At 46.9% G+C, this 19,431-nt stretch overlaps 1 protein-coding gene across 2 annotated transcripts in view; it reads right to left on the bottom strand.

Annotated features, from left to right (window-relative positions):
• Positions 1-413: 413 nt before the first annotated feature.
• Positions 414-19,431, bottom strand: part of FOXK2 (forkhead box K2) — a 67,885-nt gene continuing 48,867 nt past the window's right edge. For both annotated transcript variants that reach the window (XM_059997643.1, XM_059997642.1), the window contains exons 5-9: positions 14,457-14,650; positions 13,464-13,639; positions 12,030-12,326; positions 11,599-11,808; positions 414-746 (exon numbers count right to left, since the gene is read on the bottom strand). In XM_059997643.1, the coding sequence (XP_059853626.1) occupies positions 550-746; positions 11,599-11,808; positions 12,030-12,326; positions 13,464-13,639; positions 14,457-14,650 (1,074 nt within the window). In that variant the 3' untranslated portion in view covers positions 414-549. The remainder of the gene's footprint in view (positions 747-11,598; positions 11,809-12,029; positions 12,327-13,463; positions 13,640-14,456; positions 14,651-19,431) is intronic.

Raw genomic sequence — 19,431 nt, 5'->3', positions numbered from 1 at the left:
AGGCTGAAAACAAACAACAAAAACAAACAAAACTACTTTGTTTCTTCTCCCCAAATGAAATCCACACAAAAGGTCCTGTGTGATTCCAAAATTACCAGAGTAGAAATGGAGTGATCTGAAATGTCCAAGACCCCATTATTTTGTAAAGAAAGAAAGTACACCTCAAAATATTCTAATTCCACATGTGAACAACAAAATACTGTCTTGTCTACTGGTGGCGGGGTGGCTCCGGCCCAGCAGGCCTGCTCGCACCGGGTGCGTCCTCCCTCGGAAGGACTGAGAGTATCTACTCGGAACTAAGCTGAGCGCTGGGCGGGGAGACACTGCCGGAGCCCAGCTTTGCTGCGTGTGGTTTTGTTCAGGGGTGACTTCAGTCTTTAAATTAAGGAGTTTTAAGGCCACCTGGGTTTGTGTTTCCAGTGCTGAGGTGAAGTCCAACCGCAGGGCCCTCTACCCACCGAGGGAACGCGCTCTGAGCGTCGGTGAGAGGCAGTGTCTCCTTTTGGCACCACAGAGTTGACGTTAAAGTGAGAAACACTCTCCTGGCCGCTAGTTCTGGACGCCCTTCTCCCGCACGGCTGCCGGCGGCGCATCCATGCTCAGGGCGATGACGAGGCCCTCGCCATCTTCTGTCTTGACCCGCTTTAGCTCTGGCTGCTCCACCGGGTCGCCGTTCTGGCGCTTGGTGGGCAGGGAGGCCGACGCCGAGGCGTGTGTCGCCAGCATGTGCAAGGGACTCGCCGCTGCTGTGGAGAGACAGTGAGTCAGCGCCCATGCTTCTGGATGGACCCTCGTCCCCACCACACATTAACCACGTGAACAGTGAGTCTGTTTATGAACAGCCGGCATCTGTTTATTGCTTCCAATCGTGTGCTGTCTTGCTGAAGCGAGAGGAGGGGTAAAGGGACTGAGGCAGAGGTGGGGCACAGAGCAGATAGCTTTGCTGTTTTGGCCCATGGGCTGCTGCCGGCTTCTCCCCGATGCAGAGTCCCCAAACCCAGAAGGGGATCGGGGTGCAGCAAGCCAAGCCTGCATCGGAGCCACACACCTTCTCCTGAGCCCAGCCTGTAGGGAGGGAGCTCTGCGCGCCCTGGGCCGGCTTCCCCACACCCCTCCACCCAAGCCCTTCTTCTCTCCAGTCTTCATCACAGAGGGGCCCTTCCTCCTCATGGGGCTCTCACTGGGCACAAGGGTCTCCACCACCTCTGATCTCACCTGCCTTGTGCTCTGCACAACCAGGCAAACTGGTCGTCCCACACCTGGAAGTGCTGCTTCCTCCAAGGGGGAAAGCAGGCCTGGGCTGGGAGGAGCCTGGAGCTATTCCACTCAGAGGGGCTTGGGGGTGAGTGGGGGGTGGGATGTGTGCTGGAGGATGCACAGTGACCTGGAGAAGCAGCATCCTGTCCAGGAAGACCCCTGTCCTCCCACCCCATGCCCTCATGCCCCGAGGGAGGTTTAGGACCATGGCAGCAGGTGGCCAGATGGAGAAAGATAAGGGCACAAAGAGCTGGGAACAGCGACCCTGTCTCCTGAGCACGCCTGAGTCCCAGCAGTGACACGCGTGCTGTCCCGCCACACTGATGTTAGTAAGTAGACATTACGGCTGCTGCAACTCATGACAGTTTGCTCTGCATGCTGCATAAGAGCTGTAAGTGTAAGGAGTTTACGCCAAGCTTTATAACTTTAGGTGTTTAACATACCGCTTTAGCTGGGACGGGGATTACAGAATTTCCTCTCAAGAAATGGAACTTGAAGCTAAGTGAGATGAGGGAGGGTCTACAAAATGAGAGACAGGAAGCCACGGGACACAGACTGAGGTCAAAGAAAGGGCAGCCCTGACACTGCCAGGATGCCAGTGTCTCCACTTTGATCTCCAGATTCAACACCATTCCAATCGAAAGTCCCAGTAGGAGTTTGTGTAAGGAAATTTCACGTGCATGCCTTTAGGGAACAAAGGGATCAGCAGCTGGACCCTGGTTAACATGGGGCCTCTGACCACCTCCAGTGTCATCTCTCAAGAACGACTGCTGTGTCACTTTCATGAATAAGGGCATGTGTGGTGCTGGGGCAGCACTGCCACGGAGCCTGGGTTCTTCCAGCAGGACACACACTTCACTGCTGCAGTCCATGGCAGAGACCCAGAGCCTTGGCTAGTCTAGGAGCTGCCCCATTCTGGCTTGAATAAATGCTATTTCAGGAGGATTTAGTGGTTGTAGAATCAGAGCAGAATGGAGTTAACGGTAGATCAGTGCAAACGGTCAAAGCCTGAAAAATGATGTGACTGGAAGAAGGGGCTGGTGTGCTGGGGCGGGGCAGCAGAGAGTAGGGCCTGCTGTCTGGGAGGCAGGGATGTGGGTGGAGCCTGGGTCCCAGATTCCCAAGCAGGCATGGCGTGGTTCCTAGGCCAGGCTGAGCAGGGTCTTCCGCTAACCATGAACTGCAGACCCTTAAGAAAGGTGACAGAAAGAAAAGGAAAGGACCAGGACAGTGAGGGAGACTGAGGAGTGGGCAGAGGAGAAATCTCAGCAGGAAGAGTGCAAAGGGGCACTCAGGCTACAGTGAGCAGGTGGGACGCCACCTAAGCACGGTGTCGGCCCAAGACTCCGTATCTGACCAAAATGATGAGGAGTCGTTGAAGAAATAACACAGCCATAACCATGCTAGTGAACCACACATGTGCAACTGTGACTGAAGCCAGGGCCAAGAGCCCACCTCACAGCTGGACTCACCCTACCTCTCCACTGCCCATGAACACCGGGCATCAAAATGCCAGGCTTTCCTTTCCGTGCCCTCCTTATGCCCGTGGTGGCAGTAACTGGAGCTCAACGCACGTTCCTGGGGAGACGGGCTTCCTTTCCCAAGGGTGAGAGGGCAGCTGTGACAATGTGCTATGACAATGTGCTGCACCGGGGCGCTCTCGAGAGGCCACGCAGGTGCCCACAGAGCAGGGAGAGCACCATGTTCCTGTTGGGGGTACTCTGCCCTCAGTCACATGGTGCCTCAGCAGGAGGGTGACTCAACTCCAGGGTCACATTCCAAGGGGACGCCAGGCACCATCATGACCCCTCTTGCCCCCCCCCCCCCACCCATCTAATTAGCACTGTCTGCGTACACAGGCAGAGGCCAGCAGCTCCAACCTGGATGGTGGCACGGCCTCCTGGCTGATCCCCTGAAGCCCCCAGCCTCCTTGTGGCTGTGAATGCCCCTGAAATACCCATCTTAGGCTTGGACACTCGTTGGTTCCCCAGCTTGCCTGCTTCCCACACCAGCAGCCCCTGGCCCTGCAGGTCTCCCTGCCAACGTGCTGTCCTACCCAGTTTCCTGGCTGTGTCCTGGGATGCACTCTCCACTCAGGCGAGACTCAACTCCCCTCCAAGCATAACGCACGGACACATTTCCTGCTATAGCCCAGCACCACTGCTCCTAAGAGATGCCTGACACGGCTGTGAGTGAATCAGTGCCCAAAGCTGAGCCATACCAGGTGGGATACCAAGCTGGCAGGTGCTGAGCTGCTGCCCCGGGGAAACACGGGGTAGGGCTTGTCAACTGATCAACACATACCTTGTTTTATGTGGCTTTTGATTAAAGACGACTTAATCTATACTGTTGATCCATTAACACTGAACTCATGCCTGTACTTTCTCCATAAGGCACATCACAGCCTTCTGTGCCTAGAACACTCCAGGCCTTTTCAGAACCATGCTTGGAGTCCACTTTAAACAGCAAAACCGGGACTTCCCTGGCGGCGCAGTGGTTAAGAATCCACCTGCCAATGCAGGGGACACGGGTTCGAGCCCTGGTCTAGGAAGATCCCACATGCTGCGGAGCAACTAAGCCCCTGCGCCACAACTACTGAGCCTGTGCTTTAGAACCCGTAACCCACAACTACTGAGCCCACACGATGCAACTATTGAAGCCCGCGCACTTAGAGCCCAGGCTCCGCAACAAGAGAAGCCACCGCAATGAGAAGCCTGTGCACCACAATGAAGAGTAGCCCTCGCTCACCACAACTAGAGAAAGCCCACGTGCAGCAACGAAGACCCAATGCAGCCATACATACATATACATAGAGTTTTATTAAAAAAACAAACAGCAAAACCACCAACAAAAATTACAAAACATGAAAACCGTGGCCCTAAGAAACAGTACAACACGTGTTCACAGTGGGAGCTGAAATGAGGAGGGGGCACTGCCGAGTTGTGCTCGGCTGGGAACCAGCATGCTGAACTCGAATACTTTGCTGCTCTGCACAAGCCCGCAAAGGGCTGTGAAATCAATACAATGAGTACTGATCTGGGAGTTATAAGTAAATTTCAGTGATCTGCAAGAAATCTGCAAATACGGAATCCATGGATACAGGCTCAAGTGCGTGGGACCACCTACCAGGAGTCCCACAGAGCAGCAGCCTCACACGGGGCGGGTGTTGCAGATGCAGAGGCAGAATGATGCCCCAGAGGAGGCGGCGCCGCCTCACTGCTAACCTGGCCACGCCCCACCAAGTCCAAGCAGCTCCTCCCCTTGGGCCAGCGGAAGACGGTGCTGGTCCGGCGGGCGCTCTGCCTGCTGCTACCACAACCTGCAAGTGGTTCCCGAAGGACGCTGGGATAAGTCAACAGAGCACACCAACAGGCAGATGGAGAAGGCTCCCACAAAACCCTTTCACCTCCTCAACACCTAGCAGGGCCTGGACCCCAGGGCAGCACAGGCTGGAGGCTGGGGCCACTTTCTTATAAGAAGGAATAATACCTGTGAGCCGAGGGGAGACTATTCAGGACAACAGGTGGGAACGCTGGTCATACGAGGACACTGTCTACAGGGTAAAGACACCTTTCCTCCCGAGACCACTGCCCCACAAGATGGAGGTCTAGGGTAGCAGAGTCTCCACAAAAATGGACTGAGTACCTGTGACCATAACTGTGGTCCAGTGCAGAAGAGGCTGAAAAGTGGCCAGAGCATGTTGGACTCAACCAATGGAATACACTGTTTTAACAGACTAAAGGAGTAACGACCATCTTAACACAGAAAAAGTATGTGACAAAATTCAACACCCTTTCATGATAAAACTACTCAGCAAACCAGGAATAAAAGGAAAAGTCCTCAACATAGTAACATGTACGATAACCCACAGTTAATCAGCTTCAATGGTGAGAGACTGGATGCTTCCCCCAAGATCAGGAACAAGACAAGGATGCCTGCTTTGCCACTGCTAGTCAACACTGCATTCGAAGTCCTACCAGGGCAGCTGGGCAGGAAAGGGGAATAAAAGGCATCCAAATGGGAAAGGAGGTAAAAAACTATCTCTACTGGCAGATGACATAATCTTTATATATAGAAAATCTTAACAAATTGACATAAGGAAACCCCCTAATCAAAAAGTAACACAATCAGGGCTTTCCCGGTGGCTCAGTGGTTGAGAGTCCGCCTGCCGATGCAGGGGACACGGGTTCATGCACCGGTCCGGGAAGATCCCACATGCCGCGGAGCGGCTGGGCCCATGAGCCATGGCCGCTGAGCCTGCGCGTCCAGAGCCTGTGCTCCGCAACGGGAGAGGCCACAACCGTGAGAGTCCCGGCAAAAAAAAAAAAAAAAAAAAAAAAGGCAATACAATCAATTAGTATTAGTTTTTGAATTCAGCAAACTTGCAGGGTACAAGATCAACATGCAAAAAAATCAGTTGTATTTCTATACAGTAGCAATGAACAATTTCAAAAGAAAATTATGAAAAGAATTCCATTTAGAAAAACATTCAAAAGAAATAAAATAGGAAGAATTTTAACCAAGACTTAAACACTGCAAGACTTATATACTGAAAACTATAAAACACTGAAGAAATCAAAGACCTAAATAAATGGAAAGACATTCCATGCTCAAGGATTAGAGAATTAATATCATTAAGATGGCAATACTACCCAAAGTAATCTACAGATTCAATGCAATCCCTATCAAAATCCCATTTTTTCCCCCAGAAATGGAAAAGCTGATCTTAAAATTCACATGGAATTGTAAGGTATCCAGAATAGTCAGAACATTCTTGAAAAAGGATGGTGGACTCACACCTCCGGATTTCAAAACTTCCTACACAGCTACAGTAGTCAAAACAGTGTGGTGTTGGCATAAGGGTAGACACGAAAATCAGTGAAATAGAACTGAGAGAAATAAATGCATACATCTGAGGTCAACAGTTTCAACAGTGGAGCCAAGACCATTCAATGGGGAAAGAGCAGTCTCTTCAACAGGTGGTGCTGGGACAACTGGATCTCCACATGCAAAACAATGAAGCCGGGCCCTCACATTATATACAAAAATTAACTCAAAATGCATCAAGGACCTAAACATAAGAGCTAAACTATAAAACTCTTAGTAGAAGAAAACACAGGAGTCTAAGTGTAAGTCTTCATAACCTCAGATCTGGCAATGAATTCTTACATATGACACCAAAAGCATAAGAAACAAAAGGGAAAATAAACTTGACTTCATCAAAATTAAAAACTTTTGTGCATTAAAGACACTATCAAGAAAGTGAAAAGACAAACCCACTGAATGGAAGAAAATATCTGCAAATCATATACAGGTATCCCCCCACGCCCCCCTTTGCAAAAGTTCCCTTTATGCCACTTCACTTTTATGAAAGACCTACAGTACCCATTTTTGATAATGGAAAGAAATCTGAAGAGGATTTTCACTTTTATGGAGAAAGGCAAAAAGCAAAAATAGCGTTTACCATGTGTTTTGCAGCGAGCCATTGGAGAGGCAGCAGCAGCCCGAGCAGTGAGTGACATCGCCAAGTTCCTCCCCAGGAACCATACTCCATCTCAGCATCAAGCCGCCAGAGCTCTGAACTGTGTCTCTGAGTGTCTGTGCTCTACCTTGACTCATTTTGTGCATCTGTTAGGTTTCACAGGAACCCTCTACTTTGGATAGCAGGGGAAACCTGTATCTGATTAGGACCTAGTATCCAGAATATATAAAGAGCTCCTATAACTCGACAACAAACAACCCAATTTAGAAAAAAAGTCTAAGGATTTAGACATTTCTTCAAAGACGCTATACAAATAACCAACAAGCACATGAAAAGATGCTCAACACCATTAGTCATGGGGAAAATGCAAATCAAAACCACAATTAAGAGTAAGATGGCCATGATCAAAATAAAGGAGAAAATACCAAGTGAGGATGTGGACAAATAAGAACCTTTGCACATCATTGAGGATGGAATGGAAAATTGTTGTGGCTGCTGAGGAAAAGTTTGGTGGCTACTCAATAAATTAACAGAGAATTACCATACAACCCAGTAATTTCACTCCTAGGTATACACCCAAAAGAAATGAAAACAAGGACTCAAACCGATACCTGTATATGAATGTCATAGCAGCAATATTCCCAATAGCCAGAAGGTGGAAACAACCAAAATGCCCATCAACTGATGAATGAATAAACAAAATGGAAACATATTCAGCTAAGGAATGATGTACACATGCTACAACATGGATGAACCTCAAAACATTGTGCTAAGAGGCCAGCTAAGAAGAGCCACAATTCATACGATTCCATCCACAGGAAATATCCAGTACAGGTAAATCCACAGAGATGTAAAGTACATTAGTGGTTACCAGGGAAGTGGGGAATGGGGAGTAACTGCTTAATGAGTGTGAGATTTCCTTTTGGGGTGATGAAAATGCTTTTCAACTAGTTAGAGGTGATGGCTTCAAAATACTGTGAATGTACTTAATGCCACTGAACCACATACTTTAAAATGGTAAACTTTACATTATGTGTATTTTATTGACTACCACAATTTAAAAAAAATACAGATGATTTGAACCCTAAGGAGACACTGGGTATAAAAGAATTATTGTTGGGACTTCCCTGGTGGCACAGTGGTTAAGAATCCGCCTGCCAATGCAGGGGACATGGGTTCGAGCCCAGGTCCGGGAAGATCCCACGTCGCGGAGCAACTAAGCCCGTGCGCCACAACTACTGAAGCTGCACTCTAGAGCCCGCGAGCCACAACTGCTAAGCCCGCGTGCCACAACTACTGCAGCCCGTGTGCCTAGAGCCTGTGCTCTGCAACAAAGAGTAGCCCCCGCTCCCACAACTAGAGAAAGCCCGTGCACAGCAACGAAGACCCAACGCAGCCAAAAACTAACTAAAAGAATTACTGTTTATTTTTAAAACTATAACAATGGTATTGTGCTTATATACTAAAAGAGAGTCCTTCTTTAGAGACGCATGCCAAAACAGGGAATGACATGTCTGGATCTGGGTGGGAGCAGATGGGACGGGTGAGGAATATGGAACAAGGCTGGCTGTGAATTAATTTTCAGAAAGTTTGTAATTTTCCGTAATAAAAATTTAAAATACCAAAGCTTCTGATTTTCAAAATTCATTAGTACTAGGCACTGCTTCCCTTTCTTGAGAGTGACTTTCAAGGGTAAGGGAGGTCACAGCTGGGTCATACAGCATCCACATCACACCCAACAGCAGTTTTCAAAAAAAACCACCATCAGAGCCTCTACTTGCCCATGGAACCTTTCTAAAAGCTGATCTGCCACCTCCTCCCTCCTCCCCTTTCTCAACAGCCTCTCTCTCACCCACTCAACTGGGCTGCTTTTGGGGATGCAAATGTCAAGATGGAGCATGAAACAAAGGAAGAGTGGAACACTGGCACTGTGGACCTGACTTACTACTGACTAGACATCAAATCCTCTTCTAGACCAAGTGATTTCTAAGTAAAAGGTTGAGACTAAATTCAAGGAGAACCAATAAAATTTCCCACTAACAGATAACTCCCACTAAAAGATGACTAAAACTGGAAGGAGTTTTAGCATTTCTTCTACCCTTCCTTCTTCTGAGTGGGAACAAGGTTTCTCAGGGCTGACCCAGCACTTTGCCTACTGTTCCCAGCAGTGATTGTCAATATAATACAATAATTGTGTGGTTTTCTTTAAAGCCCAGATATATTGAAAAATGCATCTTTAATACTACCTACCTACCTACCTATCTATCTACCTATCTAGCTGTGCCATGCGGCTTGCAGGATCTTAGTTCCCTGACCAGGGATTGAACCTGGGTCCATGGTAGTGAAAGCGTGCAGAGTCCTAACCACTGGACCACCAGGGAATTCCCAAATACAATTTTTAAAGAATTATAAGTTTGGTTTTGATCAATTCTATAGTTATAACAATTGATAAGTGAATCCTTATAGTCACAGACAATTAAATCTTTAATATTTCTCCATTTTATTATTGCAAAGAAAATATGTACTCAGTAAATGACATTTAAGCATAAAGTATGTGGCACTAGCACAAAATCTGTGGGGGACATGGGATTGAGCCACGAGGACTGGCGAGCCTGCTTGTCTGTGTGCTGATATGTGGGTGAGAAGGGGCATCAAATCAGAGCAGTATTCAGAGCCAGGAGCACGTTTAAAAGAATAATGTAAGTTTTATTTTAAAACATCAGTATTGGGAATTCCCTGGTGGTCCAGTGGTTAGGACTCTGCACTTTCACTGCTGAGGGCTCAGGTTCAATCCTGGTTGGGGAACTAAGATCCTGCAAGCTGTGCAGCACAGCCAAAAATAAAAATTTAAAAAAATATTTTAAAATAAAACATCAGTATTTTCAATAGTGGAAAATTTAATTCCTTGCTTATTAAATTTATAAAGAAAAATTTTAGACACCAATTTAAATATGTGAAAGGGATACACAGTTTCTTCAAACTCCTTAGACAGGTGGCCATAAAAGGGCCCTGACCTGCACAGCAGTTCTCAGAAGGTCTGGAACATGTGAGAAATGTACATTCTAGGGTCCCAGGCCAGACCTGCTCAGTTGGGGACTGTGGGAGGGAGCCCTTGAGTGATTCTAAGGCACATGGTATCTGGGAATCAACAGCCTACACCATGGCTTAAGACAGGGAAGAACGGCTCTGACCAGAAATAGACTGTCCACCTCTTGACACCACCTGCTCACAGCCACACACAGGGCCACCAGGTTTGCCACATCTGGACCACCTGTGACAACCAAGTAATTCATGAAGAAAAGAAGAATGAGGCCTGAAAAACTCTTAGTTACTTAGGAGACACCGGGCTTGAGGAAGAAAGCATTTTAAATGGGCAACTGGTTGCAAACTTCTCAATTTATCCACAAGTGGCATGTTACCTATTACTTAAAAACAAAAAACTCTCAGTGGTTAGTCTTCCCTAGAAAAGGTTGCAGATATTATTCGTCCATTAAATTTGGGGAGGAGCAAGGGGGAAGCAGAATCACATGAGGTGTCTGTCCCAGGTCTCTGTCCCTTAATAGCTCAGTAAGGAAGGATTCAGAGGTCAACACTATTAAGCCTTCTGTTCCCCACCCGCTTTCCAAGAAACTTTCTCTGGGCACAGAGAGCTACTTCGAGCCAGTAGCTTCTGATTCTACTGCTTGGAGTCCTGTAGTTGAATCACGACAGCCCACGTGTGTGGACAGCAAGCACACTCCACATGCCTGGGTGAAGCCTCACTGCAAAGACGTCTGAACACCAGTTCCAAGGAGCCCAAACTCCTGATCTGACTTAACAGCCAGCTGGACTCCTGCCCTTCACACTGCTCCACAGGACTGGGTGGAAGAAGGTTCTCTGTCCTCTGGTTTAAAAGCCAAGCTCCCTTAGGCTCGTCCATGTCAGAACATCCGTGGGAGCTATGTGCACGGGGCTCCAGAGGGCTTTCAGAGCAAAGAGAACAGGAGACCAGCATTCTCCCCTTCCACCATCAGATACTCTCAAGCACACCCGTGCCCCAGGGGAGGGCACCGCCATTGGACAGATCAGCTGTGACAGCCCCCAGGTTGCTTCTAGGCCACACCCAGATGTCTACAAAAGGTGGGAGTATTTTCATCTCTCTAGATAAGCAAGTTCCCTACATACAAACCTTCAAGTTGCAAACTTTCAAGATGCAAATGTGCATTCCATCTACATCAGGCGTGGGTGAAACTGCAGCTTGCCCTCCGTCTCCTATTGCTGTTGATCCTTCAGCTCTACCATCTCCCACCTCCTCTCCCTTCTCCAGTCAGTAACGTTTCTTGCCTGTTCACTCCATGCCAGCCCCTGTATGCCAGCTGTTGTACTGTACTACTGTACTTTTCAAGGTACTGTGCTGTAAGATTAAAAATGTTTTATTTTTTGGTGTTTGCTTGTTTTTTATGTATTATATGTACGAAAAGTTATTATAAACCTATTAACAGTACAGTACTATACAGCCAATTGTGTTAGTTGGGTACCTAGGCTAACTTTGTTGGACTTACGAGCAAAATGGACTTAAGAACGCGCTCTTGGAATGGAACTTGTTCATATGTAGGGGACTTACTATATTTAGAAATGCTTCTCTCTTCAGATGGCTCCTCCAATGGGAATCACATGGGAGCCAATTCCCACAGCCAATTCCCTGGTATCCTATAGCACTATTCAGTTTCCTATAGTTTACAAATGCAAACACTTCTTCAGACAAAAAAATTAAAATTGTAACAGAATGAAAACCTTGAACACCACGCTCCATAAAAGGACAGCAGAGGACCTTTGCTCAAGTTGTTAGCACCCAGTAACCCATGGAGGACACTGCTTACCATTATTCACCTGGCCGTGGACGGCGGCGGGGATTGGCACCACGTGAGTCCCGTTTTGTGTTACAGTTTTTATTGGAAGCTGGTGCTGACCTAGAGGTGCCTGCTGCACTATGGTGACCGTCTGGACAGGGGTGGTCTGTGACGTCTGAATGATCCGGCCAGCGGCACCTAGTGTGGCATGGCTAATCGCAGGAATAGGTTCTACTTTCACTAAATTCAAAGAAAAGGAAAAGAGAAAAAATGACACCAACTAATATTACTGGGTAGCTTACAGAAATCTCACTAGTTTGAAGTACAACAAACCAGGCGGCGAGCAGCCCTGCTCCAGCACAACATTACATAACATGTTAGCAAGGGGGTCAGGATGAATGAGGCTGGCGGGTTTCTAAGAGCTTGAAAAGCTGCCTGAAGTGACTGCTTCCGCTGCTCACCTTTTACTTCTCTGTGGTCTCCATTCTCTTGTGGCTCTGCCTTAGGGGGGGCCAGCACGGCCGCCTGAGTGACCACGGCCTGTCCTGCGACGGTGTACGTATTTGCCGGGGCCAGTCCGGCCACGCTGGTGACAGACACCGCTGGGATCTGGTGGACGACATGAACCGTCTGCACGACGGGCTGCTGGGAGGTCGAGGTGGTCACAGGGGCGGCGACAGTGTAGGTAACAGGCTTGATCGTCGGTGGCAGTGGTCGCTGCACGGCGATTAAGACGGGCTGACTAGACAGAGGTGAGCCTACCGAGGACGGGAGTGGAGGTGAGGCTCATACATCCCAAACCAACTAACTACGACCCCTCACTAGCAACATGCAGACTGATTTAAGAAAACAGGACATGGCCCCTTTCTCCTCGTAATAATAAAGTCATTCATGATGAAAGAAATGACATATTTAATGGGGATATTTAATGTATATCTAACTGTTAAAAGGGTAATCTCTGCTTTGTTCACATTTCTTTTCTTTTTTTTTTGGCTGCACCATGCGGTACGCAGTACTCCCTGACCAGGGATCGAACCCGGGCCCCCTGCAGTGGAAGCACGGAGTCTTAACCACTGGACCACCAGGGAAGTGCCTGTTCAGATTTCTTACAACACCTCTTCCCACAGTTCTCTCATCATGAAAAAGAAAACCTCAACACAGGATATGGGAAGAAGCTGCCCAATGAAGCCTGAAGGAGGGGGCCATGTTCCCCAAGATCAAAGTCTCCATCTTATGATAGGTGCAGAGGAGCAGGAAGTGTGGAGACAGAGCTGGCAGCCAGCACCTCTGCCAGTCTCTGTTCTTTCTGATTTGGGCGTTTAGGCTCCAGCAACAGGAATGGGGGCTGGCAGGGGGTGTTGCCAGCACGGCCAGGAATTCCAATATACCAAAATGCACATTTTGCCAACCAACTAGGAACCATAACAGAATTACTTTGGACACATTTTCACACTATTTTTTTTTTTTTAATTCCCCAGGGCACATATTTTTATTCTACATTGCGACTTTTATAAGTACACTGAGAAATGCTCACCTATTCATTAAATAGACATTTTTTTTGCTGCTAATGTCTACTTTGTCTAATTTATGCTATTTCTTTACGAGGGGAATCTTTCTCATAGATTTTTGAATGATGAAGCAACTAAGAAACGGGTTAATTCTAAAATTTTTCAGGCACCTACACACAGAGTCATAAAAGTTGACTTTTTTTTTTTTAACACAGTGCAATTAATTTTTCAGAGCCTATAAAATAACATTCAGGTACTATGCAGAAAGTATCAGGCACAAGGTGCAAAGGATCCAAGGCCTCTTGCTATTTCTTCTCTGATGAGACTGGCTCACATGCTCATCTGACCCACCCCTCTCCCACCACACTTGCCCTCTGCACATCTCACCTGGTGCACTCTGGGCAAACCGTGCCTCCTGGATGACAGCGAGTTTGGGCTGTGAGGCACCAGGCTCGGGCTCCAGAGGGGCTGGTGAACCTTCCCTCGACAGGCTCTCAGGGGTCTGGGCGCCACTGGAGTGAGCAGACAGCACTCCAGCATGATTGGGGGAGGCTGGGGCACTTCTGTATGACCAAAAAGAAGACAGTGGATTTTTACAGGTAAAGCACTCATAAAGCTGCCTTGTTTTAATAGGCGTATTTTGCAAAAACAAAGGTGTCATTTGTCTTCTGCCAACCAACTACAGTTCCTTAAGTCTTACTTTAGGTGTGATGCCTGTGACCTGAGATGGACACTTAGCGAGGCTGGCATGGCTGTGACAGAGCCACTGTATGCAGGGCGCCGCTGCTCCACACCCAGCACAGGCCGCACAGCATGGGGCGGGACTGGTTGCTTCCCTAAGCAGCTCCCATCCACAGCCAGGCAGCAGGAGCCAGCAGCGTGCGAGCCGGCTGGGGCTCAAGACTAACATTACAGTCATTTCTTTTTTTTGTTTAAAAACAGAAATCTACTAATGGAGCTAAAAATATGGATTTTAAAATCAGGCAATTAACACTGTATAAACCAATCTTGAGTTTAAGCAGCTAAGATGTAGCTTTAAAGAGCTTTTCACATCCAAGAAAAAGGAAAAAACATGATTCATCAACGTGGCATCGTGATATTGCCGACTCATCATATTGACAATATGCATTCAACGAAGCAACAGTGTTACGTAGGAATGAAATTTAAGTAAAACTTTATAATCTGAATTGTTTCAGACCACTAGAAACAAAAATACATGGGTGGCATCCAACATTTTTTTTTTTTCCAAATCCCCAACCCAACATTTAATCATAATGCATTTGGTAATTCCTTCATTTTCAAAAGGAAAATTTACCAATACGTCAAAGGTAAATTTACTGACCATTAAATGAGGTCTTTTTGTTTGTCTTTTTTCCTTACCTAGACGAGAGCGGTCCCAGAGGGGTTCTAAAGCAAGGCACGCCCCTAGGCCGTCTTTTCCTAAAAGCCTGCTCTATTAATTTGCTTTCAGAGGCAGGGTCTATCCTCCAGAATGAGCCTTTGCCTGGTTCTTCCTGGGAACGTGGTACTTTGATGAAATAACGATTCAGAGAGAGATTGTGGCGAATTGAATTCTATGAAACATAAAAAAATACGTAGAATTCATATATTTCTTTGCTGAGAAATAAAAATGTGCCCCAGTTTTAGTGCCCTGCAAAGGTCCTGCAGCTCTGTGCTGGAAGGAACCGGCCCTCCCCAAAGTGAAGGAGGAGCTGCGGGGGTGACTACTCAGAGGCTGCGACGTGGCTTCTACAGAGGAAAAGACACAAGGACACAGGGCACTGTGAACAGCATGGCAGGATGGGCACCAGGAGGCAAGGAAGGGAACTGGGGAATGGGGAAGGGGTGAGAAATCTACACCACACAGAAAGAGGCTATTTCCAACAGGAAAAACGTCAACTTCCACCTTTTTACCAGGTAGGAAATCAAGGGCTATCACTGTGACCTCTCCCTGTTTGGAGAAGGACAGCGCTGAGATCCACTATTCCTTTAAAATACTTTTTTGAGCACAAAATTAGCTTATAGAAACTGTCACAGCCTTTAAAATGAATTAATCCAGCATAAAGTATTTGGCAAACCAGCAAAGGAGAAAAAATGAGCCAAAGTTTAGAAATATTATTGACACCATCTGCCCGTAAAAGAACTATATACTTTGATTCTCAAAATAATATTGTGAGGCACATTGAGAAAATTTTTCTCAATTCCTAAGTCCATTCTTCTTTCTATTACAAAAAGCTCAGCTCACAGTTTACACGTGATTTGAGGACAGCTCCCTGATGCACCGAAATCTGAGACCTACGAAAGGTCAGGAAAAGCTGGATGGAAGTCCTGCATTCAGATCCTTTCGGCATTTACATTAATGCTTAAATTTAAAATTAATAAAGTTTCAACCCAAACTAAAATTCTGGCTATCCAAAAATCATTTCTAAGTTCTCTAACTAACTTTCTAATAGAACTGCTAGTCACGACCTGAAATTCTGAATTCCCAGAGGTGGCTCAGAAATCAAAACATGTCAAATACTACTTTACAGCCAATCTAAGGGACTATTCAAGAACCAGACCAGTCACAGGCCATGACGAACCACCAGTGCCCGTGGATGTCAGGCACCTCATTGGCAACATGAAGCGACAGGCTAAGCTATGTCTGTGATTTGTGAGACTGTTTAGAAGCAGATGTAGTATATTAGATTTAGAATATATGCATAACCACAGATACTTGCTATGACGTTTTATCATAGGGTTTGCCTGATAACCAACCAACACCTACCAATCCCTCCAGAAAATCGAATCTGTTATTGGTGCCCCCATCAAGCCAGAGCAGGCAATCCTTCCCCATCTGCATTCAGACCTTTCGGGTGTGGAGTAGAAGGCAGATTCTAAGAAAAAACACTGAGAAAAGCCAGCCCAGATCATGACACTGGAGGACACTCTCACTGTGAACTGTGGGTGAGGGTCCTGAGTTCCTGACTGCACCGTGGGAGGCCGGCACCCAGATGGGAGCTCAGAAGTGACCACTAAGCCACAGTGCTAGGTGACACGTGACAAGGGAGGTGCCGAGCCTCAAGTGAAGGCTGGAACTGCACTGACTTAGGTGAAGTAGGTTCACATGCATGTTGTTAGGAGGAGAAAGGGAGGTCAGCACAGTGGGACTCTGGAGGCAGGAAGTGCTACTTCAGGGGACTGGGCACTAGGATTTCTACCCACTGACAAAGGTCAGGACCAGGATCAGCAATACAGCTGCTCCGTTAACCCTCACACCACGGACAAACTGTACAGTTAAGTCCTTAGGTCAGGGAGTTGCTATTTTCTGTTCTGAAAATGTAACAGAACCCAGTCTGCACCATCAAAAGAGAGTCTAACTTCCTCTGCGCTCTGACAACAATCTCACAGACAAATGAGCCCAATTACTGGTCACCTGTGATTCTCCAGCCAACAAGACTCTAGAAAACATGAAGAGGTAATAAGAGATATTTAATGTATACACAGATAGAATAAATAATTGTATTTCTAAGGTAATTAAGGCCTTTGTAATTTGATCAAACCAAGCTATATACATTTAAACCACCCTGATTCAATTCCAGTGACTCAAATTATTTTAAAGTATTCAGAGAGAAGGCAGGTTATTATTTAAAACTAAATACAAAGAAAAGGATCTGCAATACTGTGCACATTCTCTTTCCCCCAAATTCTCCCCAGTAGGGGCTGCTTCCCAGAACCCAGCTGACAAAGGGGAAGGGCGCAGAGCTGATCACTCGTGCCTGCTCTGTGCTGTCCTCCCTGAGCGCCTCCAGCCTTCCTGCCCATAACCTACACTTCTCATGGGCAGTTTGTGTCTGTTAGTCCCACTCAGCCCTGAGCATTTGCCAGTGTGTATTCAGCATAGTAGGACTTGTAAAGAAATTTAAGGGAAGGACCTTCCAGAGGAGAGTCCAGTGTGCAGGGTGTGGGTGAGCACAAGTCACTCCCTCTACTTTCAGAAACCAGCTCTGGTCCTTTCAGAGGCCAAGAGCTCCAGAATTCTCAAACTTTTCAGTCACAACAAATACCTCAATTCTGAGCAGGGTAAAATTATAAGTCATAACAAAGTAAAACATTTTGGCATAAGTATGCAACCAAAAGAGATGCCATCTTTCCAGCTAGTGTTACTCAGACCACCTTGCTTTATACTCAGATTTGCTCCGGATTAATCAAAAAGCTTTTGGCATGGGTAGACTGCAAAACACCAAAAGTCAGTCTGAAAGGAGCCATGGATTTCCATTAAGTGCTCAGAATTGGCATGGTGGGAAGTGTCCACAGGCGTCATCTTAGGAACTGAGGCAGAGCAAGGGGCTCAATCACCGGGACCTGAGCTCCGAGAAGCATGGCACTGCCATCTCCCCTGCCCCACTGGGGAGGGCAGGATGCAGTCTGCAAATCCACACTTGAAAAATGGGCTGTTTTGGTTGACAGTTATTTGTGGGTTTTTTCTCAAAAGAAAAAGGATATGGGTCTTTTATGAAACCAGGTTGCAAAATAGAAGGCTTTTTGTTTTCAGCCAGGAGAGAGGGACTAGGAATGAGCCTTCCGTGTAGAGTCTGTAAGTGCAGTCCCTGAGGATGGGCAGCTCAGAGAGTCCCGTGACAGAAAAGGACACATGCGGGCATGCTGGGGAGAGCAAGGACTGCTGAGGACAGGAATTTGAGTGCATATCCATGAATTAAAGGAGGGCTGGAGCAAGAGAGCCCTTTCTCGCTAAAATAGCTGGAGCAGGAGGTGTGAAATGTCCCAGGAACAGCCTTACACAGGCAAGAGGCGCAGTCACCCTTACGAACCTTTATCTGGACAGAAAAGAAGATGTTTCAATAAAAACAAGCGTTAATGACAGTTCAGTAAAGAGGGTGTTTATAACTCTCAGTTCTAAGTGGGCTGTGAAGTCACTTCAGGAGCCAGCAGCAATCAGAGTACTCAGGGGTCACCTCTGCAGGCCTCGCCTCTCTGTGATCACGGCCCCTCCTGACTCACTCCCCAGGACCCCGAGGCCAGGAGGAGGTCGCCCTTCAGCCTTCAGCCTTCTTTAGCAAGAAAACCCTGTGATGCACGGAATCAGTTCTCTCGTAAATGGATGCTACAAAGCACAGGGAAATACGACCAGAAGGGAAACACACCACTGAAAGTCTGGCCAGGCTTTTCAGAAACACTCACTCCCATTACAACCCAACTCACTGGCATTTCAAATCATCAGAATTCTACACACAGCTCCTGGACAGGACTGTGTGACAGATCTCACCTGCCTGTGCCCAGGGAGCTGTGTGACATAGACATGGATATAGACTGTCGTCTGCTTCCACTTCTTTTGTTTTTCATTTTCTTTGAAGCACAAGCTCACTGTTACAGATTAAAATACGGTTAAGTACTGCTGGGACCTAATTGTACATCATCTTAAGAGAACTGCCAGGTAGCTGGATACGGAAGGGTTCTCCCGAGCCACTGTTTCCCTCACGGCCAACTGAGAAATGCCACCTTGCTGTGAACAGGAAGGCGGGCAGGGCACAGATGCTCCAGGCCAGGAGGACAGGCTAGGTCTCATTTTGTACCTTTAGTCTTTACACGACTAAAGACCCCTTACAGAGGAAACAGTCAGGATTTGGCTGGAACACTTTTTTATTACAACATGTTTATACATCTGCAGGTAGAAGAAAAAAGGTTTTACCTTCCGTTAAACAGAGTGGCTTATCCCCTACCCCGCCCACGTCACTTGATTATGGTTATGGTTCAACAGATGCATTTTTCAAAGGATCGTTTACTCATTAAGCCTCAAAGGAATTCTGTAGCCACTCCTGGTTACTTAATAAATTCAGAATATGTAAATGTATGTTTCTTCTCTCTTTTGTGATGCTTTTACTATTCCATACTTCAAACTTACCCTTTCCCATACTGTCTGAATTAGTGAGGTCCTGCTAAACACCTGGTAAATGGCCACACATAACACAGACACGCAGAACAAGGGAAAACATACACAATGTAGAGGTTTAAAAATTAAACTAAATTAAAAAGCCAAACAATGGAAATACTATGCACCAATTTCAAAGTGTCCTCTGAGGAGGCCTGGATTCACAGACAGCCTAGGAATAGGCTGGAAGTCCAGGTAGACAACTGAAACAGGGCAGCGCTGTGTTCATCTGCTCTGTACACTGGCCAACTGGAGGAGGTATCTTTTGAAGAAAGGGTTCCTCAGTAAAACAGTTTGAAAACCATCTCTGTGCAAACTTCAAAAAGCTACATATGTCAGCAGACGTATAGCTAAGGAAGACAGAAGAATGCCAAAGTAAATGGATGGACAGGATTTTTAACTCTCCCTCACTTTAGACACATGAAC

The sequence above is a fragment of the Delphinus delphis genome, chromosome 19, assembly GCF_949987515.2.
Source record: "Delphinus delphis chromosome 19, mDelDel1.2, whole genome shotgun sequence".
In the NCBI taxonomy this organism is placed as follows: Eukaryota; Metazoa; Chordata; class Mammalia; order Artiodactyla; family Delphinidae; genus Delphinus; species Delphinus delphis.
This window is presented reverse-complemented; position numbering and strand designations above follow the sequence as displayed.